Genomic DNA, 24,605 nt, shown 5'->3' on the forward strand with positions numbered 1-24,605 from the left:
TCGCAACCAAGGATCGAGAGCATAGTATTTACTGCGAGATCAGCATTGCATTTATGCCACACAGCACTATTGTAGATGCCGCGGGGCTACTGCCGACTTGTTCTCATTTGCAGCCCTGTTTAATCAGGGAGGCCTACACGACAAGGGTGGAAATGTATCAGGTGTCAAATACAGGCACAGTCGTTACAACGAACGTGGTTCCATTGCCCTTGTCTAATGTGTGGTATTCTTCCTTACGTATCTTAGCATCTTTGCTTTGCTTTATATTCCGTATCGTCACTGTTCTTCACTTTGCCTACTCTGGTTTAAGCAGTACCATCTGTACTATTCCTTCTATGTTATTATTTCATGAGTATCCAGTATTGGAAGTACGATTTACATACTAGAAATAGATATTCTCGCAGGCACAGCACAGCAAAATATCCATGCTGTATTTGCGAGAGCAAACATGACTTATTTCTTTGTGATGTGATGCAATACAATCAATGGTGGGGTTGCCTGCTGGCCTCGTACCTGGCGCTAAAACGCCACCTTGTCAACTTGTCAACCAGGCGACCTCGACCCTTCAGGCCGCTTTTAAGCTTTCCTGAGAGAACACATTTCTCGACCACGAAGCACCGGTCGCGGAAAAAGCAGATGCGACACGATTTGTCCTTGTATCTTAATCACTAAAGAACCTCCACAACATACTGCGCGCAACTGACGCGTCAGTCTGCCCATCATGGCCATCGCTTGGGATTCGTATGCTACTCTTTTGTAACCGCCCACGCTGTGCATATCCAGCTAACACCCGATCGCCAGGATCAAGTCTCTCCTCATATTCATCGGACCCATTGCCATCCCACGCGCCATCTCCTACTACCGCTCGAGCAAGGCTGCCTCCAAGTCGGCCGGCGTCACGGTGCGTCCCGTGCCGCGCCACATCCGCCACGCCCTCGCCCTGCTCGCCTTTTGCGTCGCGACGCTCGTCCTCAAGACGCTCCCGCCGTTCACCCCCGAGAACATCTTCCAGCGCACCGACAGCCGCCTGCAGATCCCGACCGACGTGCTCTTCAACCGCGTCGCCGCCCTGCGCGGCGGCCCCGGCGGCGAGGGCACACTCACCGCCGCCGACACGACCCTCCGCGGCAAGTTTGTCAACCTCGAGAGCCGCCTGCTGTACCTGCAGTTCGGCCCCGCCGTCCTCGCCGACTGCCTGTTCTGCAACGCCGAGGAGCCCAAGAGCTACCTCTACTACGCCATCCCCGCGCTGCTGTGGGCGCACCTCGCAAACTTCCTCGCCGCCGCCGTCGTCACGAGCCCCTCGTGGACGGGCCGCTACGGCCGCCAGTGGCGCAGCTGGGCGACCGTCGCGGCCGGCGCCATGGCCGCGACCGACGTCTGGCTCACGAGCAACTACAACTACCAGGCCAACGCGCGCGCGCTGCGCCTCGCCGACCTCGACGCCTTTTACTGGAGCGCGCGCGCCACGCGGCTCTGGGCGCTGGCCGCCTTCGATGCCGTGCTCGGCTACCTCATCTACCTCTCCGCCACCAACCGCGCCTTTATCCAGCTGCCGACGCCCGCCGAGCGCGTCGAGAATGTCAACCGCGCTCTGCACGTCGCCAAGAGCAAGCTGAGCGCCCTCGGCATCCTCAAGAACACGGCACAGCGAGATACCGAGCTGCGCGAGCGCAGCGACGCCTACTGGACGCACGAGGGGCACCTCATGTCCGAGGCCATGGAGGAGCGCGAGGTCATTGAAGGCGTGGCCGATGCGCTGGAGAACAGGCTGAATATCCAAAATATTACCCGAGACGCAGACACGTATACCACCATGGTGCTGCAAGAGTTGAACCAAGAATAGACATTTAGACATCATTGGCGCTGAATTAGACACAATTTTATAAAGTTCTCATCTTAGAGATTATATCACGCTGGACACGTAATGGTAATCACGGTGAAAACAAAATCTTCATTCCGTCATATTTCGCGTCTAGTTGTTGCGCCGTTTGGCAGCATGCTCTCGAGATAAAAAAAAAGGTTATGATGAAGAAGATGGAAAGTAAGATATTGTCAAGGTAGAAGTAAGAGTGAATAAGATGTCAACCAAGACGAAGAAAGAATGACCCTCTGAAATGCTGCCCCCCCGCCCTTCACGGCCCCTTTTCCGTCGTCCCCGTCGCCGCGCTGCTGACGCTCGTCTTGCGTGACGACGCGGAGCGCGCGTCGCCGTCGGGCAGGCCCTCCTTGGCGCTGCGCTCCAGGAAGCCGGCCCAGAGCTCGGCCAGCGACTCTTTGTCGCGGGCCGACGTGGGCTCCGAGAGGACGTCGTTGTGCAGCGACGGCGAGCTCGGCGTGCGGTGAAAGGGCGACGCGGGCAGGCGCAGCGAGCCGCCCGAGCCGCCGGGCCGCGAGAGGCCGGCCTGCTCCCGCTGCTCGTCGGTCCAGTTCAGGTAGCCGGCCATGACCTGCAGGACCTGGAAGCGCTTCACGTCGCCGCGGTCGAGCGTGAGGAAGTGGAGGAGGTGGTTGGTGACGACTTGCCTGGATGCGCGCTTGGTTAGTGCCTACATGTCGAGTGGACGGGGGTCGGGAGCAGACGTACCTGTCGACATTCTCCTCGGGCTTGGTCTTTTTGAGGTAGCGCAGGGCCTTTGTCAGGTGGTCGTTGAGCACAATGGCCTCGTGCCTGAGCTTGCCGATGAGCAGGTTCTTCTCCTTGACCTCCTTTTCAAACGGCGCCGTCCGCTCCACCTCCTTGGACAGCGTCGCCTTGGCGTCCTGGGCTTCGGCGGCGCGCGCCTCGGCCTCGGACGCCAGCTTCTTCTGCGCCTGCAGCTGCGCCTCGGTGCTCTCGACCATGTCGCGCAGCTCCTTCTTGCGCGCGTCCTGAATCTCGCGCAGCGCATTCTGCAGGTTGTCAATCAGCGTCGACTGGCTGTCGCGCTCGCTGGCCGCGCTCTCGTAGCCTTGCCTGAGCGAGGCTATTTGCTCCTCGAGCTCGGAAATCTTGTCGTTGAGGCTCTCCTTGACGGATCGCTCCTCCATGGCAATCACCTCCCACTCACCCATGGCGTTGGCCGTCGTCTCCATCTCCTCCTTGAGGTGCTGCACCGCGCGGGTCAGGTCCTCGCGCTCCTTGTTCCAATTTTGTGTCGACAGGTTGCTGCGGCTGCGCAGCGTCGTCAACTCGCGGTTGGCATCTTGAAGGTCTTGTCGGAGCTTATGGTGGTCCTTGTCGGAGGAGCTCGCCGAGTTTTGGAGCTGCTCATTTTGTGTCTCCAGCTCCTCTATTCGCTCCTTGGCCTCCTCTAGCTCTGCCTTGTCGCGCCGTAGCCTGTCGCTCAATGTTTCTTTGATCTTTTCTACACGCTCCAGTAGCGTCTGGTATTGCTCTTCCGCCGTCTCTTTTGCAGCGTTGCTTTCTTCTAGCTCGGTTTGCAGTCGTTCAATTTCGGTCTTGTGTGTCTGTTGTATGGTTTCTAGTTGTTTGCGCAATTGCTCGACCTCTGCTTGGAGTGCCTCTTGACCCTTGCTGTCGCTAGTCGTATCGCTTTTATTGGAAGAATGGGTTGCATGCCCATTCAAGGCATTTTTCGCAGGCTCGTCGTTGGACTGCTCGTGTTCGTCGTCATCATTATCGTCGCCATCGTCACCGTGGTTTTCCTGCGGCTTGCCGCTGTCGGCTGGGGCATTATCCTTGCTCTTATTGGCGTTCTTCTTCTTCTTGTTATTCTTCTTCTTCGACCCCGCTGTAGCCATATTGGAAAGCCCGATTGTTAGTCTTCAATCCTCGCCGACAATGCATCCTGCCCCCCTCCAAGGCTTCGTGGGCTCGAGATAACTAACCTGGATTGGGCGCCTGCGAGGCGTCGGCAGCCGCTGCAGAGGACATTGCGCCGTGGGTCCCCTATACTATACAATGATTTGTATTATGTCCTCGAGGCGGAAGTTGTGGTCGGCAGCTCTTGGGTTGACGCGACAAAGCGGCGCGATGGTGCGGTGGTGGGCAGAGACCACGTCAGCGGGTGGTACTGAGACCTTGCGCTGTAGCGTTCCACTGTGGGTGTTGCAGCCCCGCGAGGGAAGTGTTTGCTTCAGTCCCGATGTCTGCCAGTGGCTGTGGGTAACCAGAATTTTTGAAAATGCATTATAAATGCATCCAAGTGTAGTATACTTAAAGTTACCATACAGTCAAGATTTATTTTTAGCTTGTTTTAGCCGCATTGATCCTGCTGCGTGACAGCTGACTCGTTCTCGTATCAGACGCCACAGGTCGCCCACCGGCTTGGCATATAAACCGCCGTATAAACAAATTGGGACGCTTGACATACCTAGGTGGGCATCGAGTCAACAAGATACGTGCGTAAACTTATGCTACTATGAGTCTGCTGACACTGCTATCGCCGTCGCTACTGTCGCCTTTGTTACCTCTTTCATTGCTACGAGCTTACTTACAGCAGTATTCGAAACAAAGCCTAAAACAGATTTTGGCGTGACAACATGTCAATTAGTTGGATATAAGTGTATTGAGACCTGATTGTACGTTAAATAAGCGTGGAACATTCTACTTAGTTTCTACGTCGGTCGGTGCTTGAATTCCACGTCACAGCCTTGTTCGGCTTGTCCAGGACATGAGCGCAAAGACGCTGAGGGTCGAGGTATTTCCCCGCCTTTATAATATTTCTTTTTAGTGAGAATCATTTCTACATGTATTTTGTTGTACAGTTGTATTCCGCCGATTCGTTATTTAAAGCCTTGACGCTCATGGCCACTTGCAGCTGAACAGTGCTCCTACACCTTTGCTTGTATAGCAACTAGTCATAGATGTCTGCTTATGGCTCACAAATCATAAAAATAGGGAACCTGTGGAAGTGAATTATCAGCTGAACACCGAAGGGGCAAAATCGAGCGTCACGGGAACCTCGCAGAACTTTGCACCTGTTTCCGTTACGGGATACAGGGCTGTGCTGCGCAGTTTGTGTCACAAAATCAGCCGGGCATTAGCGTTTTCGTACGTAAATGCTATACGGCCCCTGTCGAAAAACTCGTTACGCTGGAGTCGTACGGCCTGCCAGAATCTCATTGTTGTGTCAACCATGGCGAATAATGAAGCTATCGTGGGTGGATCCTTTCAGAGGCTCAGAAGCTGCAGCAGCCCCTGGAACCTTGTTCGCGGCAGCACTAAAATTCCTTAGTCAGCGTCTCGCTCCAGCAGCAGCTTTTATCAACGGCCCAGCGAAATTTCTTTTCCCTTTTTGCTTCTTTTTCTCTTCAACTTACATTTACCCTTCGCCATCACACTATTGAACAAGTTCATCTCATCTCCGTGGCTTATTCACAATCTCGCGCGAAGTAGATTAGTATGCCTTTCATAATCCCGCTGCTTGCTCCTTTGCATCCTTTTGGATGTAAACATGAGTGTTGCGGGTTCGCTTATGTGCGTACATGCATGTGCACTTTGTTTTACTCGTCAACACACTACGCTACACGACAAAGACTTTTTGAGCCACTGCACGCAAATCAAGAATGATGATGATGGAAATTCGTATTCAACACGTATATGCCCATTACACTTAAAACCAAATCATGAATATATGTGCGCCAGAACTCGCCAAATTTTGTAGAGACAAGAAAAACAAATGAACCCTTGATGCATGACTTGTGCTTAGGCTTTGGCCTTCTTGGCCTTCCCACCCTTGGCTTTTGTTACCTTGGGAGACTTGGCCTTGGGTTCCTCGGTCTTGGGCTCCTCCTCGGCGGGAGCAGCCTCAGCAACCTCCTCGCTCTCGGTGGCATCGGCATCCTCTGCGGCAGGCGGAGCGCCGGGCGCCGGGACGGCCTTGATCTCGGGGCCGTCAAAGTCGTAGCCGAGAGCCTTGAGCTTGGCAGCCTTGTCGGCGCGCTTCTTATTCTCGCGCTCGACCTTGAGCCCCCATGCAGACTCGGTGCGGGGCTTCTCGAGCTTCTTGCCGGCCATCTTGTTCCAGGGCACCTGTTTGAAGCGGCGGTTGGCGCCCTTCCACACGCTGTCGTGGAGGCGCTCCTTGGGCACGACCTGGCACTTGAGGATGTGGCCAAACAGCAGGTAGTTGTCCATGGTCTTAGCGACAACCTCGGCGGTGCTTTGCTCTTCAAACTCGACAAAGGCAAAGTGCTTGCTTGCGCCCGTCTTCTTGTTGCGCGACAGGCGCAGGCGGGAAATGGCGCCGAATTGCGAAAAGTACTGGCGCATCTCGTGCTCGTAGAATCCGTGGGGGATACGGCCAATGTAGATGACGCCGGTCTCGCCACTCGGGGCCTTGCTGGCGGCATCACGGACAGCCTTGGAGACGCTGGGGATCTTGCCAACGTCCTGGCCCTCTTCGAAAAGCGTCACACCGTCGGCCTCGTCATCCCCAGAGTCCAACTCAGTAGCGAGAACCTGCGCACCCTCGTTCTCATCGTCGTCGTTTTCGTTCTCAGCGACCTCTTCGGCGGGCTCCTCGACCGGCTCGGCAGCCTTCTTCTTGCCGTTCGTTTTGGGAGCGTCTTCCTTGGCCTTTGTGGTCTTCTTCAGAGCAGGCTTCGGCGCGGGGGCAGCTTTGGCGGGCTTAGACTTCTTTGCGGAAGCGGGAGAAGCATCTTCGGCAGCTATTCGGGCGAGGTGTTAGAGAATGGTCACCACATGGAAGAAATTGGGAATAGTTACCCTTGCGCTTGCCCTTGGTCGCGGGCTTCTCGGCCTTGGGAGCTGGCTTGGTGGGCTCAGCAGCCGCTGTAAGCAGTTAGTTATTAGGGCGCTGAATGTGAATTGACATGCGACATACGCTTTCTCTTTCTTAGTTCGGGAGCCATTTTGTATGTTGCAGATGTATAACTTTTGGCTGCAAGAATCGAGGTCCTACGACAGGTGGGAATATTGCCTAGGGAAAAAAATAAGTTTCTGCCAGCCTAACGTCTGGGCGGTGAAGCCTGTACCTGCTCCGAAATTTGGTGCTGCGAGGCTGGCAGTGGGGCTGAGAGCCGCCTGTAGAGACCCTTCTGGCGGGAAGCTCCCCACTGGCTTCGCGCCTGGCGTCTTGCAACGGTGATGCGACAGAGTATTGTTTGAGAGGAACTGGCCTTTGGAAAGCGATTTTCATCAAACGACGCACTTTATGAAGACAAAAGATGGCTAGTCACAGCATAAACCTCAACGATGATGATATGTGGGACGACTCGGTGCTTGTCGACTCCTGGAACGAAGCTCTCGATGAATACAAGGTACGCTACCCCAAGAATGGCAGAAGAAATCTCATACTGACAAGACTCGCTCGATGAAGAAATATCATAGCATACATGCCAAGGGTGGTACAATCAAAGAGCTCAAAGCTTTGTCGTCAAGGTAAACGAATATTGAATCATCTTTCATAATTTGCTGTCTAACAGGCAGCAGGACAGCAGACGAAGTCGAAGCTGCCGCAGACTCCGGTGATGCTACGATGCAGCTAGACCAAGGATCGATCCAAGTTAAACCTGAAGAACAAAAACCAGAAGGCGGTGTCCCAGAGGCAGCCAGGTCGGCACCCGCCATCTCACCCCCACAAGCTGTGCTTGGAACCGGTAAGTGGCCTTTTCATGATGTCGCACTTGCAATTGTAGAATGACTCTAAGTGCTGACGTGTTCATATCTGACAGTGAGGGACGAAAATCTCAAGAAGCTATTAATGTCCTGGTATTATGCCGGATACTACACGGGACTCTACGAGGGGCAGCAGCAACAGGCGCAGCAGCCCCAGTGATCCGATGATTGCGAGGGACTGCTCAATCTCTGACAGCTGAAGAACCAGATGGCACAGTGCGCCTCCGCAATATATATTGTTGCCCTACCTTTCGCCTGCTCAATGTAAAGAACGAGATGCATACTTTCGGTACCTGCAGCAGAACTTCATGTTAGTGGCGCGAAACAGGCATGAAAATAGCAAGCGGTGAGGAGGATGCGTTTGAGCGCCGTCAGATTCCCTTTGCTCTCGTTGTCCCGTCCTCTCGGATGCTATTTCACAAGAGTCCATCGTTCTAACTGCAATTGGTATCTTCATAGAGGCATTATTCTCCAAGTATAAAGCGGGTGGCGGAAATCAGCACCATCAGCACCCATTGTTATCAGCATGGCCAGCGTCCGGTGCTACATTCTTGGCGCGCCGCCATAGAACTAACGGGCCGTGCAGGTATCCGCATCGCAATCATCTGCGCCCTGCCCCGCGAGGCCGACGCCGTCACACTACTGTTTGACGACTTTGGGGCAACGTTGGCGGCGTTCTGGGCTGGGCGACGAGTAGATAATTGCCTCTCATTCGATGCTATACGGGCGTTGCGTGATGGAAAATCAGTGGCCAATGAATCGAGTGAAACCAAATTACAAACTTATCCCCGGATGTACCGGTAACTTCGTGCTTATATCGCTCTTAGATAGGCACAACGAATGCTCGTCGACAGTCGCTTGCCTGGGTTTGAGGCACTATGCGTAGCCTATATTGTGCACTGACCTCGATCTAACTTGATTGTATTATACAAAACCCTCATATATCAGCTTCTATTTAACCATCAACCGCTTACATGCAGCTAGAACAACGCTCCTATGGTGGGATAATAAGAACAACACCCCCAAACCCGACGTTATCCAACATGTGCGCGACGAGAGATGGAAAGGTGCGAAATCGGCAACCAAGCCATGAAGTTTCTTCAACATGGTCCGCGGCTGGCGGTTCTCTTCACTTATCCACGAGATGGCACGGTCATTCCCGGCACCGTCGCCGCCTTTGCACTCATTGACTGTGCGACAGTCTCGCGGGAATAAGATGCAGCCAAAGTGCGGCCAAAAGTCCCCGTTTCGTATGTTTTCCTCTTCACGTTGCATCTCAGAGACGGCTGTATGGTGGAGATGCCTCGCACGCAGCGTCAATGCATGCGACGCGCCAAGAACCGCCTCGGATGCCTCGACAAACTTTAGACTGACCGCCGCGGCTTCTTCCAAAGCCCCTTGGGCGAGCAGGACAGCTGCCATGCCGACACCCTCGGCCTTGATGAGCTGCATTTCATTGGCCGCGTACATGCGACGAAACCGCTCAGAGAGGCTCCTGTCATATTCGCTGACCGGGGACGCTAGATGGATCCCCCATTTCCTGTTGAACGATATGAGTAGCAGTTGTATATGGAGTAGGCTGAGAGTATCGTCTTCCGAGGCGCTCTGTACAGTGGAGTAAGCCGCGAGCAGCGCATCCTGCGCTTCTGCTGTCCGGTTCTGATGGACCAGCGCGAGACAGAGGGCCTTGACGATCCAGACGTAGCAGGTGCCTTCCAGCGTGGCAAGCGAGAACTTGGGCTTCTCAAACACTCTGTCTAGAGAAGAGGTCATCAAAGACTCCACTTCGCAATACCGACCCTGCTTTAATAGAATTGCGCCATAATCATACGTGACAGCAAAGTGATCAGGATACCCAGGGTTGCTGACCAGTTGTGCTAGCTTGTCCAAGTAGGAAGCCATGTCTCGCTGACCCAGTGACGCATGGAAAGCGGCCTTGACCAACTGGGTGGGTGTTGGCACGATTTGCGGCCGACTTGACCACAGTGTAGCCGGTAGTTCAGAAAACTGTGCCAGTAGAATTGCCTCTTCCCACCTCTTTTCACCAACACATAGGTGTGACATGCGCTCAAAGAGTGCATAAGTGTGCGCTTCTGGCGAATTTCTCTTGAGTATGTTACGCATCGTCATTGGCCAGGGCATCCACCAATATCGAAACGTTCCAAATTGCTCAACATCGGAAGAAGCAGAACTCGCGGACTGCTCCAAGGCCCTGGCTGCAGCCGGCTTCAAGAGCTTCGAGAGAAAAGTCTTGTAGACACTTCTTGGAGTGTCCTCTGTAGTCGTGTATTCAGATGCAAGGGCCATCAGCTGAATGATGGGCACAAGGACAACCAGTTGATACTCCTCAGTTCCCTGCTCGAGAATGGCAACAGCAAGTTTACAATAACTTTCGAACTGTTCCAGCTTGGCATGAATATGGAACTGGGTGTAATGGCGCGCCAGCAACATCGATAAGGCGACCCAGAGCCGCAGAACTCTGGTGTCAGCTATACTTTGCATCCCGAGCTCGGCAGCTTCCCGCAAGACTTGCACAACGTTTCTAAAGTCCGCCAGCGTGGGCTGCATTGAGGGGTCCATAGGTTGAAACACTGGCGCGTAAAGGTACTGAGCGACGTTCGCGGCCCAATTCGTCTGGTTGGAGAGATTGAGCCTGACCCGTGCCATGTGGTGGACCAACGGATGCATCGACAAAAATATCTTTCTGCCGTCGTATTTGCGATAGATCAAGGCCAATTCGTAGAGATCAGCCACTGCATCGTGGAATTCGGCTCTCCCTTTGAATAAGCCTATGTGTTGGAGAGATTTCTTTGGCGTATCATCATCATCAAATAGCAAATCGGATGAGATGACGGAGTTGTCTAAAAAGCTGAGGAAGACTAGAAACCTGGCGGCGTACACATTCAAGCCTTGAAGCAAGCCGAATGATGTCTGAAATGTCTTGAAGACTGACGTTTGATGGATGGATGTTCCATCTGACTGCTGCAGAGTATTGGTGCGATCCGAGTGCAAAGTCTCCCAGTAATACTGCACGCCTTTGCATGAGATCAACGCCCCCGCATGCTCAACCGCGAGAGGGAGGTATCCCAGCAGTCTCGCCACTTCTGCAGCGCGTGGGCGGAAGTCTTCTCGTTCCTGGCCCAGCAATTTGGCCTTTTTCAGAAGAAGGGAAACTGCCTTGTCGGGAGTCAAAGTGCCGACTTCGAGCAAAAAGTCGTGGCCGCCGGCAGCCCGGCTCTGGCTCGTCAAGATGACGGAGCCAGTCTTGGAGCGGGGAAGATACAGATTGATGTCGACCTCGAGTCGAACGTCGTCAAAAACCAGCAGCCACTTGCCCGTCCGGTGGGATGCGAACCAGTGATGGACCATGGAAATATTTCTCTGCATAATGTAATGTCGAGTGTGTGCATCCGCTTCCTCTGATGGCACTTCAGGCTTAAAGTCGTCACCGCACCCCCCACGGGCGAGGATCTTGAAGGCAAGATTGCCAAAGCTTTCCTGGAGGGCTTCTGGGTCGGTTGCGCAAACTTTGAATATCTCAGAGTAATCCATCTCGTGCTGCGAGGCATACGCCGCGGCCAACTGCGTCTTCCCTACGCCACCCGGTCCCCAGAGACACACCCTGCCTTGCCGGTTTCCATTTCTTGCCTCCGTGAGCTGGTGGTGAATAGTGCTGATCTCTTCTTCGCGGCCGACGAAATTGAGGTTTTGAATGAAAGCAGGATCGTCGCAGTAGGCAGTGGCGGATGGAGGGCTTGTTGCGCTGCGCTTCGGACGAATCTGACCCAGAACCCCCTTGGCATACGCAGCCGCCATCGCGGCCGCATACGGCTTCCATTCCGTATTCTCATGCGCATCCCCGTAATTGTAGGCTCCCCGGATCACGCCCACGGGGATGCGGTTCATTGTCCCGGCAGCCTCCGTCTCCAGACCAATCACATCGTATCTGTCCCTCAGCTCATCCCTCTTGGACGCATTCCTTATCAGCTTTTCGCCAGAACCTATCGGCCCATACCAGACTCTAGTGCGTTGTGCGTCGGGTCGCCGATCGCGTTTGACTACCCTCTCCGTACCGGCTTCGTCAAACTCATATAGCTTGTCCTCGTCCTGGCCTGGGTCGACGAATGTCCCATCGGCATGCTCAATCAACTTCATACTTGCATAGTATGGGAGAAACAATTGCGCATCGTTGGGTGCATGAAGCTTGATGCTTCCGATCGCTGCTCTAACGACAGTCTCGGTGCTCGCCAGCACATGGCCGTATCTCAGCAGCTGGAAGCCATCCCCCGTCTCCTTGCCCAGGTCGTACGCTATCAACCCGGCGCTCTCCCCTTCGGGAAGAGCTACCAGGACATCTCCGAGACGGATGTCGCGCTGGCGGACTCCCGACAGCCGAGGCAGACCGGCAGCAACCCCGACAAGCAGGCCAAACCAAAGATTGGGAAAGAATGTCTTGACCTGGCTAGCTAGGGCGGCTGCCGAGCCCGTGCCATACTCCTGCCCAGCTGGCAGGGTTGCGATGACAACATTGTGTCCGCAGACATCGCCGGCTTGGAAGATGTAGTCATTGCCTCGACTGACTGGAAAGTGGCCATGGTGTCTGTTATCTAGCATTTCTATGGCAGCCTTGGCCTCAATTTCGAGAGGGGCTATCCATACCACTGTGTATTGATCGGGATCCAGAGCTGCCATCAGGACATGCAGAAATATTTCCCGACAATGCTGGTGGTGAGAATGCGGTATTATAAAGTGTCGGACTGGATGAGTACCTTTTACATATATGATTATCTAACCAGAGTTCAAAACATGTATAATTTGTTGACGAAGGGTCGACAGAAAGGATTGGGCAAGCGGTGGAGAGCTCGGCGTCGGTTAGCGTTGCGGCTGAATCTCTCGTGACTGAGGCTGAGGGAGATTGAACCTGCAGCTGAACCACTTTCGTTCAAGGATGAAAGTCAGCAGAGCATTCTTTACACGTTTTCTGTTTGCTCAAAAGCAAAACTACATCTATTCAATTGTTGCAGTCGACTAGTCTCTGCCGTTTGCACGGCGCCACTACACCAATGATCTAGCTCGGCCAGCTATGGCGTGTAACGCCATACGCTGGCCCAGATCACTGTACTATCGCCCAATAAAGGTGCTTTGCCGGGATACCGCGCAGACAAGGTATGGAGGTCGTCAGTTGCAGTCGAAGTTGCCATCTATTACGGATGATGAATTGGAAAATCAGTGCGTACATCCCCTGCGGATGGAAAGCTTGTAAGCCACGCCCTTTTTAATCTCTCCCGTGTTCTGCGAACGATCCAGCCGAGCATCAGGAGACTTCATTCAAGCGCTTTTAAACCTATTTACCATTTTTTTTCGGTCGCAGTGGCGATTTATAGTTGCCATGTTGTATCTGGGCTCAGACTTCGTCCAAGGCCATTTGCCCGTGACTGCATTAGCCCAACAACAAAGTCGATGCTTTGGACATGCGACGGGAATCTGAGAAAAGAAAAGCTATTAATATCCTGGCATTATGCCGGGAAACTACACGGGACTCCACGAGGGACAGCAGCGGCAGGCGCAGCAGCAGCAACCCCAGTGATCCGATAGTTGCGTCTGGACTGCTCAATCTCGGACAAATCAGATGAATGGGATATCGACAATGCTACCAGACGGTTTCTCTTTGAGATTGCCAAAATTGCCCGGCATCCAGTGGCGTACAACTCTGTCACAAGCTCTGTCACAACACCAGTGCACCGCCCGCCGGGTTGCCCATATTTCTGCAACAGGATAGATTGAGCACCGCGAGGAGATGCCGATATCCGGGCATTTATGCTGCGTAAGCCAAGCCTCATGGCAATTTCAAGCAAGGGCGTGCTTGCTGGAGGAGGGAACCAAGGGACGACAGCACTACGCCGGCACACCACATAACGGAAATGCATACCCGTGGCCAAGCCGTTGCCGAGATGGATTGACACGTTTCATGGCGATGATTACCGGATAGAGCATGGCTTTTTGGCGTTTCTGAACACCTGAGGTCCCCCCAGGCGGATTTGTAAATGAACAGCTTCGACTTTGCGGACCGCCGCGACGAGCTGGTGCCGTGCCCAAAACTTTTGCGAAACAAAAACTGCAAAGATCGATTCGGGTCGGAATTTCGGTTCAAGTGGCATACGGTACTAGATGGATTTGCAATACATGAAATGGATGAAAACTGCAGAGACGACTCAGTTACAACTGTGGTTTTAATTGAGATTCACTGTTTAGTGATGGGTTGCCCGCATACTTTCAAGAGCTCCTGCTATCGACACTTCTACGACGTATTGCAGGCAGTCCCGCTGTAGACAGTAAACGCAAAAGCCAAGATGCGTCATTTGCACAGCCCCATCAGTTCTCATTGAATCTTTTTGTAAAGAACTACTGCAGGACCAAGCCCGTACCTATTCTGATGCCGTTCCTCCGTGGGCCAAGCAGCTGCCTGGCACGGAGGCAGGTGACGTTTCAGAATCCCCTTCACTGGCGGTTTGAGGCGGCGGCGCGCCTCGTTCAATTGAAGTCGCTGCTCTGTGCAGGAGTCCCTGTTGGGCACCGAGAAGGGCCGGGTTTGCCGCTCTCGTCTGGACAATAATCTTGAAAAAAAGGAAAAAAGAAAAAAAAAGAAAAAGATGGCATAGCCACCAGCCTTGTAGAATTCAGACCAAGATCTAGGAGCTTATTGTGTGGGCGAATGGGTGGAGATGGTTCACTGAGCACATTGAACAGACGTAAAATGCTCGCCACCATCACGCCTCGACAGAGCGCTCGCAGTTTAGAAAAAAGAGGCAAGCACGGCAGATTACTGTAATCAAATCCTTTCGCGTTCGTTTTTTTTCCCTCTCGTGGCAATTTTACTACCAGCCTCCAACCTCCAAACCCCGGGTGCATTCTGATGCTCTCGTTTGACGCATTGCCCAAATAGGCAATCCCCAAGACCCCTCGAGACAAGTGCCAGACACGACCCGAGACAACTCCTGGTTACAACTCCTCAAGCCGGGCCGCCACACACCAATGCAGAAAAAGAAGCCCCGGGGCCCTGTGGAATAGGTTTGCGCTGCTGGCATTGCATGGCGTCAAAGCCCCCATATCTCCCAGGAAATTAAACCAATAGAGGTGCGGTGCGTTGAGTGGTACATGATCGGATCGCCAGGAACCCGACCTCTGGGCAGCCCGCTTACATGCAGGCGCAGAAACCGACCAGGAGCCACGCCCAAAACGACGCCAACAGGTGTAGAAACAGAGACAAGGGTCAGTTCCGCCCCATCCCATCCTCTTTCTTGGCCCTCTCCTTCTTTTGCCTGTGGAAATTAGTTTTTTTTTCTTCCGGACATGGGATGACGCTGGTAGCGAAAGGGGTGGCGGCACCAGTCGTCTGGGCTCTGCGACAGATCATGTCATGGCTCAGTTATAATGCATCCGTTTCCCACCCCCTCTCGACCGTGTTCCCCTTCTTATTTCTCCTCTTTCGTCTGACAATTCCATTCTCTTTTCTTCGTCGGTAAACCCATCGCCTTCGTTTTTTCTCTCTCCTTCTTCTTTCCTTCTGTTCTGTCTACGAGAGTTGCACTCTTTTTACTTCATACCAGTCCTTTCGTCCTCAGACTTACACGAGCAGGTACTCATAACTACTTTACCAGCAACATATATAATCAATCTTTTTGATTCCTCTGCGAGGAACAAACAACCCGCGTCCACAAAACAACACACAAGAAGAAATCAATCCCCACAGCCATCATGAAGTGGTCAACATCCGTCACTCTGGCCGTCGCGCCTCTCGCCATGGCCGCCAGCAACAGACTGCGCAACACCTACCCCGTCAGCCTCAACGCGCGGGGCGAAGCCGCGAGCGAGCTTGAAGATCGTGGCGTGACCATTATCGAGGGCAACGGCGGCGGCAACGCCAACGGCGGCAAGAACCGCGGCGGCGTCAACCTCGAATCCGGCAGCGGCGTCATCATCATCTGGGCCAACCCGGGCGGCAAGGCCGAGACCACCACCATCGCCAAGCAGGTCACCGTCACCAAGACCGTCACGGCCGGCCCCGGCGAGGCCACCGCTGTCCCCATCGCCGGCGGCGCCACGACGACCATCAAGGAGGGCCAGACGGCCACCGTCCCCGCCACCGGCGCCAGCCACACCGTCAAGGTCGGCGGCCCGGGCGGCCTCGTCTTCCAGCCCGACCAGCTCAGCGTTCCTGTCGGCGACTCGGTCGTCTTCGAGTTCCTCTCCCAGAACCACACCGTGACGCAGTCGCCCTTCAACACGCCCTGCAAGGCCATGATGGGCGGCATGGACTCTGGCTTCCTCGCCAACCCCAACAACACCGTCTCGCCTCCCCCTCAGGTCGCTATGCAGGTTACGGCCACCACCCCACTCTGTAAGTCGGACGCAACAAAAAAGCAAAATTTGTCGTGCTCAGCTGTGTGCTAACGCAAAAACCCCAGGGTTCTACTGCAAGCAAAAGGGTCACTGCGGCAAGGGCATGGTCTTCTCCATCAACCCCACCGCTGAAAAGACGCAAGCCATGTTCCAGTCCATGGCCATCTCCCAGAACGGCACCGGCGAAGCTACCCCCATTACCGGCGGTACCAACCAGCCCGGCGGTGCTGCCCCTGCCCCTCCCCCTCCCGCCAACGCTGAGCAGCCCAAGGCCGGCACCAGTGAGGCGCCGTCGCCTCCTGCTGGCGGTGCCGAGGGCAACACTGGCGCCACCCCAGGCAAAGGAACTGTCGGTGCCGACGGCAGCTGCACCTGCGTCGTTGCTTGCAACGCCGGCGGCTTCCCTGCTGCCGCTCAGGGCGCCGGTGCCTTTGGTGGATTCGGTGGTGAGTACAGAAATCATTCAGCATCCTTCAAGTGAGCAACCCGCTAACAGCAGACAGGTGCTTTGCCCACCACCATGGCTGCCATGCGCTAAGTAAGCCGTGAATCGGGGGTAGAGGTTGGAGTCGTTGATATGAGTTTTGCATGGTGAATTGCGCCGAGTACTTTTCGTTGTTTCCTCTTTTTGCCATGTATCGGCCTTCTCCGGAGAGGCATGATTTGATTTTTCCCTTTTTCTTTTTGTCTGTTGAAATTGGTATATATATGGCTGGTACGTATCCTTGGACGGGGAAAAAATAATGAAGCAACTCTCAAGTAAAGCCTGCCTCGTTTTTCGTCGTGGGCCTGTGTCTGTGCCTGCCTGTGCGGCGGTTTGCGCATCGTCGTTGTCGTGAGATTGCCAACATCATGGTAGCAGTTGCAAGCACCGAAAACAGCCATGAATAGGTAGAACATGGGAACATGAACAGCTCGCATTGACAGAAGGAAATCATCTATCTAAAATGGAGGGGAAAAAATTAATTTCAAATATACGCAACCATATCGCCAGGCTATCTTGTAAATTCAGGCGCCCAAAACACCGCACCTCAGTTGTATGCGCCGGCAGAGGGAAATGTCAAGTATTGGGAGAAGCGTCGCTGGCTTATCGTGTCGATTGTGGTAGATTTTGTCGTCTCGACGGGCTATTTCTCATGGGAGGCATCGCCTTACTTCTTGGTTTCAGCTTTCTTGGCCTCGGCTATTCGTTAAAAAAGGCATGTTAGCGAGTGCATCACAACGTTGCACGCAGACAAGATTGTTCGCACCGGCGGCCTGCTTCGCGCGCATAATCTCGGCGGCGCTCTCCTTGGCGCGCTGCATCTCGGTGCCGCTCATACTACTGCCCTTCTTCTGTTTCGCGAGAAAAAGGAAAAGATTGACGTTAGTATCGCGACGGCTATGGACAAGAGTCGTTGGTCGTGGTGGCAGCGAGGGGATTGCGCCTAGCGACCCGTGGGGGGCAATGGTACCTGAGCGGCCATTTTCTTTTGGTTGGCCTCGCGAGCCTTGTCTCTCTGATTGCCGCGAGCCATTGTATTCGTTTATTCGGGTGAGACGACGGGCGGAGGGCAGAGAGTGACACGGAGGAGTACCAAGGGCGCTGCTCGCAAGCTGAAGAGGAGGGTGGAAGAAGGAGGGAAAAAATCGGCTCAGCGTTTCCGCCAGCTGGCTGCCACTGAGGGCATTTTTGGTTTGGGTGGGACGCTCGGGCTACCTAGGTAGGTATGGAGGCGCGCATGTGGTCTAAACGGTGGTAGGATGTTATTAGCTGGATCTGATCCGGCTCACGCCAAATTTGCTCAATCTTCTTCAGCTAAGGAATTTCCTCCTAATTCTCTACATTTTCTATCCATTCTTTTGACTGGGCCGAGGCTTGACTTCTGCCTTGGGCGGTTAAAACCAGGTGTCCAAGTCACACTTACACAGCGCGGCGCTACTAATAAGCTTTCCGGGCATGTTCCTACCAGATGTAACAGGCGTAGAAAAATGCAGTAAGTTTGGAATTATAACTTGATAAGCTTGTGCGCAATATACTCATGTTTAAAGGGCGGTTCGTACAAAATGAACCTGTCGTACTGCAATGTTGTAGAGTTGAACACCATGCATTATGTATAAGCGCGACCCTGCCGATGCCTCCCAGACCAGGTATCTGCTCAGTCACCCATGTACTTTAGAGTGATACTCGAATTAGTAAAGACTGGTCCTTTGATAAATAGGTCGTGCCTGCAACAAGGACATGGACGTGGATGCAACGAATGAAGAGTGGTAGAGCCAGTAGTTTGATGATGGAGCCGAGGATGTCCAGATTCATGGTCAATGTTGGCGTTGGAAAATACACCAGTGACAGGGATGGCGAAGGAAGTTATACAAGAGAGCCGCAACAACAGAGTGGCGGCCTGGGGCACAGCTCTACTAGTTATAGTTCCAAGCGCCGCTTTCATGGCCGTCGAATGTCGCAATGAGGAACATTGTGCACGTGGTGTTTGAAACTGCTAGTAAGGGGTATCTCGACAATCAAGACTGCCCATACTCAGACTATCAAGGAATGTATCAAAATCTGATTTGAGCCATTCGATCTAGTGCCGCCTTGAACCGTGAAACACCAGATAGTGTATTGCCGCTTGGCACAACACCTTGTAGTGACCAACAAAGGCGTCGCTACAATGACAATGACAAGAAGGAGTGGCTTGATTGACACGAGAGTCTGGATTGTCTTTCTGCACATCTCTTGTTTTTTGAGTTATTCCTAACCACTGTCAATCCCGTTGTTTTGCCAACTTCGGCCAGTTTCCTTTTTTCAAAGCAACTGATAGGCACGGCTTGATTTTTGCTACACCCCATGGTTTGGTGCCACGGGGGACCCTGTGAGCAGCATGCGGGGCCGTTCTCGGAAGACAGGGTTGCCAAAAATAAACGCCTGGACAGGCGAACTCGTAAAAATGTGACTTTTGATAAAAGAAAAAAAAAAGGCAGAAAAAGGTCGCCCAGAACGGGCACTTACAGTTACAGGGCTACTAACTACGTTAACAGGCTGAGGGAACCATCACCATCCACAGCGGGTGGGCCCAGCGTTTTAGTTGCCGCCCAGTCCCTGAAACCCTGCGCCGGCCATCAACACCCAATCATTCACTCTTAGCGCTTCCATCTTGGGATGCCCTTCACGTCACTCAAGCTCTCACCCGAGATAATAGTCGTCTTTTTTTCTTTCTTTCTCTTCTTACGGACGATGGGAGCTGCCCCTGGCCCAGCGGGGCAGTATCGTTCCTGACGCAAGTATTCTTTTTCTATTTTTGTGGTTTTCTTTGCTCTCCGCCACCAGGCACGCCCGCCGTGAGACACCGCGGCCACCAAACGCTACACACCATCCTGCGCCATCGCACACCATCAGCGGCCTGACGCGCTGGCCATGAAACATGCCGTCCATGAGCTTCTCACCACTGGTTCTGGTCCGAAGCCCCCAGATACCCTGGTTTGCCAACTGACCGATTGGATCTCAGGGCATCAGGCTTCTCCTCCTCAAACAGCCGGGGCGGTGGAGTCGCCTGCTCCAGCGGCCTGGGAGGCCAGGCCAGCACAGAAGCAGAAGACGCATCATGCTGGAAATAGATCGCTGACCGACCATGATTCAATTGTTCCTTCTATTCATTGCCACTCAGTGCCATATTCCGGAGGTGTAGCGCGTTTGATACACGGTGCGACGTTTCCCAGAGCGCCAACAGTGTGCACTTATTCAGATTTATTAAAGCTGCCTGCTCTGCCCCATTGCCTCGTCCCATTCACTTGCTCCTCCAGTTTCTTCTTTTTCCTATTGTGGCCCAACGACAATGCCTTTTGTTCACTTCTACTGACATAGCATCTACTAAGCTGTTTTTCCTTTGTCCATTACTTCTTTCAGGTTTTTTTTCCTACTACCTATAAACATTACAACCGCCGCGGGACTGGTGCCGTCGCCTCTACTCTCTCCTTCCTCAATTTTACGCATCTTCACTACGCATCTTTACGCATTTGCCCGTTACAATACGAACGACTCCAGTCATCTTGATTCACTCTGCTGGTCAGACACTTCTTTTACTGCACATCAAAACTCATACAATGTATGTAGCTGCCATCACTTATTCACTCAACTCTACTTTCCGATATTCTATCCACGACACGCCACTTACAACCCTCCAGAATACCGTGTTCCAACGACCACTGCAACTACACCTCGCGCACAAGAAGCGTTTGAAATAACCTCAGACACCCACATTCCCCCCTTCCGACCAATATCATCATGCTCTGCGGAATGTTGAGCCTCGGGTCCCTCCATGGGGCCGGGTACTTTGTGCTCCAGGCCCTGCGCGTCTGCACCGTCATCACCCTTCTCGCCGCCGCCGCCGGCTGCTGGGTTCTCATGATCCAGGTGGACAAGTACAAGTCGTTTTTCGTCTTCCAGTGCATGTCGCTATTCTTCACCTCCATGGGCTGCCTCTTCATCATCATGGCCGAGTTTCCCGTCATCAGATTCATCCGCAACTTTTACCGCGACTCCTGGCCAGTTCTGTCCGACTCTCACGGCGTCGCCTGGATGGGCGCCGCCATCATCATCATCGGCTGCCACATCCTGGGATCATTGAACGAGCAGGGCTACGACACGGACGCCTTTTCTGGTCACTTTTCCAAGCTCGTACTCTCCGCGGGCATCCTTTGCATCATCTTTGGCGCCCTCAACATCATCTGCGCCCTCGTCTGGCGCGACGCCAAGCAAGGCATCACTTCGCGCGACATCCGTGCACACGGCTCGCTGGCGGCCGATTGCACCACCCTCCCCAGCTACAGCGCCAGCCCAGCCTCATCTGTTCGCAACGAAAAGACCAAGAGCAAGTTCATGAGCAAAATCTTCAACCGCGGCGCCGACAACGACAACAGCGAACACGCCGGGCGGCCCATCATCAGCGGCCCGTTTACAGGCGGCCAGAACCAGACTGGTACCACGAGTCCTATTATCCCTGGGCTTAAGCGACCCGACACGGCCTTGCACCCAATGCATGGCCGCCGGGCCAGCAGTCACTATTCCGTTGCGGACCATCTTCCCCGCCACTGATGATGTCGGTCTTTAATTTTATGGCGTTTGGGATTTGGCCAACTTTTCATGTACGATTACGGTATACCACGGCAAGCATTGGGCGTTCATCATGTTTCTGGCTGAATGATTGTTGATTGTGAAGGGTTCCTTCATTCAAATAAGAAGATGTCAGCAAAGACAAAATAAACAATACAAAAGATTGAACCAAATTGGAAGCTAGCTATCGCTTCACTATGCTCAGGTGATCAACCCTATGATGAAGAGTACAAAGGCCTTGACCTTCTGCGACGTGTTGTACCACGAAGCCTCAGATAAAAAGTACAGATTGTTTGCCAACAGGAGCAATAGTAAGGAGCTGACTTGTAGATGAAATTGTTTTTATAAAAGAACAGAGATTGGTTAGGCTTTTTGCCGTAAATAGCATTTGCCGCCACCAAGCACTTGGAAAAGTGGAGAGCTAACATGGAGGAAGCCGCACGTGATTCATTGTCTAGAAACTTGCGACCGCGACCTGACCTGCCACATCGCTTCCCAGCTCCTCTCCATCATCATCCTCCGACAACTCGACCTGTACCGACCATCGAAGCGAACCACACAGCGGCGATACAAAGTCCCAATTCTGTTCTCGTACCAAGGACAGAGACGTCCGCGCTGCTGGGTACCTCTGTGTACAGTCCAGGACGAGGCGTCTCTCCCGCAGGCAGTCACAGCAAGTTTGTGCAAACGTTGCGCTGGGCATCTGTTGTGACTGCATATCATAGAATACTAAGCCCATTTGAACTGTTTCTTTCTTGCCGTGTCAGCCAAAAGGCAATGCTAACATTGTCGTGAATTTTGGTGGAGCGCATTGATTGACCTCGCGAGCTTTTTTGTTCTTGCCCTTTGCAAACACATACCCTTCTGCAAGCGTTGCATTTCCTCGGGAGTAAATTTTATCTGGAGCGAGATAATTCTCCTAGACTCTGGAAAGGATTTAATTGCATCTGCATTATTTTCGCACTTCTATAAATCTCCAACTCTACACTGTCTCTCCATCGTGGTTTAAGCAAAGCCTACGCTGCACACTTTTACAAAGGCAAGCCTCTGATCCGCCATAATGTCGGCTGAATCAGATGAAGTGGCGGAAGACTACCGTCTCGCGCTCGAGGACCTCTCCTCCAACATGCGGTTCGAGATTAGCAACTTGACTGTCATCGCGCGAGAGAACACTGAGCATGCCTTGGCCATTGCCGAGGTGCTGCAGCAACACATTCTCAAGGTAGGTGTCAAACCAATAATTGGTACATGACGAATTGCTCGTCAAAGATGTGCAACTCAAAAGTCACCATCAGGATATACTGACCAATAATTAGGCCCCCCCTGCTAAGAAGCTGCCTGCTCTCTATGTGCTTGACTCCATTGTAAAGAATGTTGGCACTCCCTACACACTCTATTTTGGTCGAAACCTGTTCAAGATATTTATGGAATCATACGCCATGGTCGATAATGCCGTGCGAAAGAGGATGGAGGACATGCTCAAGACGTGGAAAGACCCTGTCCCCGGATCAATGGACACCAGGCCAGTTTTCTCCCACGAATTGGTTCGGCCGATAGAGAATGCTCTCATGCGAGCACGCGCGGCTTTGATGCCGCAAAGTGCAATGGGTGGGCGAGGACGAGGAGTCATGATGCCACACCGCAACACCCCTACACCGCCGGGTATGCGCGGGTATCCTGTCGTTGACGGCCAAGGGCAGCCGCAGAATGGAGGACCAGTACCTGGCCAGCACCAGGGTCAGCCTCCGGTAAGTCGAAAACGCCATCTGCGTCTTGTTCAGCCTTCTGACAAATGGCAGGCCAACTATTTCCGTCAAGTCACACCACAGTCTGGCCAACCACAAGGACCTTATCCGCCCCCTGGACAATATGGCACTGGACCGCCGGGCACAAACGTAGACAAGTTGAATCAGGATATCCAGAATCTGATTGTAGCGACACATGCCGAGCTCTCACAGAGTCCGCATGACGCGGGAATTCAGATCAGACTTAAAGCATTGACGGATCTCCAAAGTGTCGTCCAAAAGTCGACACTGCCTCCAGACCAGCTTGAGCTCATTAAAAACAAAGTAACTGAACTTGCTGCTGTAACCAGGCCCAGCGTGGCCCCTTCATATGCAGGGCAAAACCTGCTACCTACGCGCCCATCCTCGGGGCAGTTTCAACAAGTAACCCAACCTTCAGCCCCCCCTGCCGGCCAACATCCGCAGGGACAGGTATCCCTTGACGCTTTGCTGGGTCAGGGAGCTCTCGCTGCCTTGATGTCGAGAACAGGATCCAATTCCAACAACACCACACCTAACCCCCCTGGGTCGGGAGCAATCCGATCACCTCCTCCTGTCCCAGCCCAACTTCCAACACCAGCCGCTGCGGCCCCAAACAATGCAGTGTCTCTGCTCGATAGACTGCGGCAAGCAGGTATGCTGCCGCCAACCGCCACTCCAACACCACCGGTCGCCCAAGCTGCGGCTCCGCCACCCCTTATCCCGGCCAACATTGCCAGTATTCTGTCGGCAGCAAAGGCTGGCGCTTTTGGATTGCCCAACATAGGAGCCGGAAGCCTCAATGAAGCCATGTTAAAGCAACAGTGAGTAGCGCTCGTAGTGTGAAAGCATCATGACGTACTGACCGGATCACAGATCACCTGACAACATCATCCACGCCCTGTATGATGAGCTAGGATCGCCTTGTGCTGAATGTGGCAGGCGTTTCAAGCGAAATATGGAGGGTGACAAGAAGAGACGAGCTCATATGGACTGGCATTTCAAGGTGAAACAGCGCAGTGCCGAGGCAGAGAAGAGAGGCACGCACCGAAGTTGGTACGTTGACCAACAGGTAAGTCGACTTTCTGTCTTGGAATATGGGTATACTGTACTAACATGCTATCCAGGATTGGCTTAGGTCTCGAGAAGTCGTCGACGTAGACCACATCGCGCAGCCGGAGCCTTCGGCCGAAGAGCAGTCCAAGACTGCCTCGGTTCCTAAATATATTCCGGTTCCAGAACCCACCAGCGGCATCAACAATGTTTGCCCTATCTGTCAGGAGAAGTTTGAGAATAAGTGGCTTGACACTGCACAGGAGTGGGTATGGTTGGACGCAGTCTTGGTACGGAACCGCGCCTATCATGCCTCGTGCTATGCCGAGGCTACACGGGACCGAGAGGGCACACCTGGCGCCTCGAGACGAACCCCAGAGCCTGTGCTCGGGAAAAGAAAGGCAGAAGGTGGCCTGCTGTCGCCCAAGATTCGGACGCTTAAGACGGCGTACTAGGACAAGGTGTAGCATGGATCGGTGGGCGGTGATTTTTGTTTTCAGGACACTTACTGGGACGCATTACGGCATGGACTGACATAGCATGGAAGCGGCGTTTGATGCAATATATTCGGGGAGGGAGGCCGGCAAATTTATTTTTTCGGAGATCTCGGGAGGCGAAGCTATCTGTACATACGTTTTTAAAGAGCCAGTTCATACTCTGGAGTCTTGCACCCTATCGACCGACTCAAAATTGCATTAGTATCTGAAATGTCTCACAG

General features: G+C 53.3%; 9 protein-coding genes across 9 annotated transcripts; 6 read left to right on the forward strand and 3 right to left on the reverse strand.

Annotated features, from left to right (window-relative positions):
* Positions 1–721: 721 nt before the first annotated feature.
* LMH87_003520 (uncharacterized protein) lies at positions 722–1,846 on the forward strand (the record flags this gene model as incomplete). Its single annotated transcript, XM_056194027.1, has 2 exons — positions 722–741; positions 802–1,846. The coding sequence occupies 2 exons, from the start codon at positions 722–724 to the stop codon at positions 1,844–1,846; spliced, it is 1,065 nt and encodes a 354-aa protein (XP_056048315.1).
* Positions 1,847–2,135: 289 nt separating this feature from the next.
* LMH87_003521 (uncharacterized protein) lies at positions 2,136–3,877 on the reverse strand (the record flags this gene model as incomplete). The annotated part of the gene is made up of 3 exons (XM_056194038.1): positions 2,136–2,526; positions 2,588–3,734; positions 3,832–3,877. The coding sequence occupies 3 exons, from the start codon at positions 3,875–3,877 to the stop codon at positions 2,136–2,138; spliced, it is 1,584 nt and encodes a 527-aa protein (XP_056048316.1).
* A 1,773-nt stretch (positions 3,878–5,650) lies between these two features.
* LMH87_003522 (uncharacterized protein) lies at positions 5,651–6,819 on the reverse strand (the record flags this gene model as incomplete). Its single annotated transcript, XM_056194050.1, has 3 exons — positions 5,651–6,615; positions 6,674–6,739; positions 6,792–6,819. The coding sequence occupies 3 exons, from the start codon at positions 6,817–6,819 to the stop codon at positions 5,651–5,653; spliced, it is 1,059 nt and encodes a 352-aa protein (XP_056048317.1).
* A 315-nt stretch (positions 6,820–7,134) lies between these two features.
* On the forward strand, positions 7,135–7,745 carry LMH87_003523 (uncharacterized protein; the record flags this gene model as incomplete). Its single annotated transcript, XM_056194061.1, has 4 exons — positions 7,135–7,227; positions 7,287–7,348; positions 7,400–7,566; positions 7,642–7,745. 4 exons carry the CDS (start codon positions 7,135–7,137, stop codon positions 7,743–7,745), a joined length of 426 nt encoding a protein of 141 aa, XP_056048318.1.
* Positions 7,746–7,793: 48 nt separating this feature from the next.
* On the forward strand, positions 7,794–8,389 carry LMH87_003524 (uncharacterized protein; the record flags this gene model as incomplete). The annotated part of the gene is made up of 4 exons (XM_056194073.1): positions 7,794–7,801; positions 7,856–7,895; positions 8,045–8,120; positions 8,172–8,389. 4 exons carry the CDS (start codon positions 7,794–7,796, stop codon positions 8,387–8,389), a joined length of 342 nt encoding a protein of 113 aa, XP_056048319.1.
* A 147-nt stretch (positions 8,390–8,536) lies between these two features.
* On the reverse strand, positions 8,537–12,277 carry LMH87_003525 (uncharacterized protein; the record flags this gene model as incomplete). The annotated part of the gene is made up of 1 exon (XM_056194084.1): positions 8,537–12,277. The coding sequence occupies one exon, from the start codon at positions 12,275–12,277 to the stop codon at positions 8,537–8,539; it is 3,741 nt and encodes a 1,246-aa protein (XP_056048320.1).
* Positions 12,278–15,340: 3,063 nt separating this feature from the next.
* Positions 15,341–16,523, forward strand: LMH87_003526 (uncharacterized protein; the record flags this gene model as incomplete). Its single annotated transcript, XM_056194095.1, has 3 exons — positions 15,341–15,983; positions 16,051–16,431; positions 16,489–16,523. 3 exons carry the CDS (start codon positions 15,341–15,343, stop codon positions 16,521–16,523), a joined length of 1,059 nt encoding a protein of 352 aa, XP_056048321.1.
* Positions 16,524–20,243: 3,720 nt separating this feature from the next.
* LMH87_003527 (uncharacterized protein) lies at positions 20,244–21,053 on the forward strand (the record flags this gene model as incomplete). Its single annotated transcript, XM_056194108.1, has 1 exon — positions 20,244–21,053. One exon carries the CDS (start codon positions 20,244–20,246, stop codon positions 21,051–21,053), a length of 810 nt encoding a protein of 269 aa, XP_056048322.1.
* A 1,078-nt stretch (positions 21,054–22,131) lies between these two features.
* LMH87_003528 (uncharacterized protein) lies at positions 22,132–24,342 on the forward strand (the record flags this gene model as incomplete). The annotated part of the gene is made up of 5 exons (XM_056194121.1): positions 22,132–22,293; positions 22,388–22,819; positions 22,871–23,658; positions 23,711–23,906; positions 23,962–24,342. 5 exons carry the CDS (start codon positions 22,132–22,134, stop codon positions 24,340–24,342), a joined length of 1,959 nt encoding a protein of 652 aa, XP_056048323.1.
* Positions 24,343–24,605: the final 263 nt, after the last annotated feature.

The sequence above is a fragment of the Akanthomyces muscarius genome, chromosome 2 (assembly GCF_028009165.1).
Source record: "Akanthomyces muscarius strain Ve6 chromosome 2, whole genome shotgun sequence".
NCBI lineage: Eukaryota > Fungi > Ascomycota > Sordariomycetes > Hypocreales > Cordycipitaceae > Akanthomyces > Akanthomyces muscarius.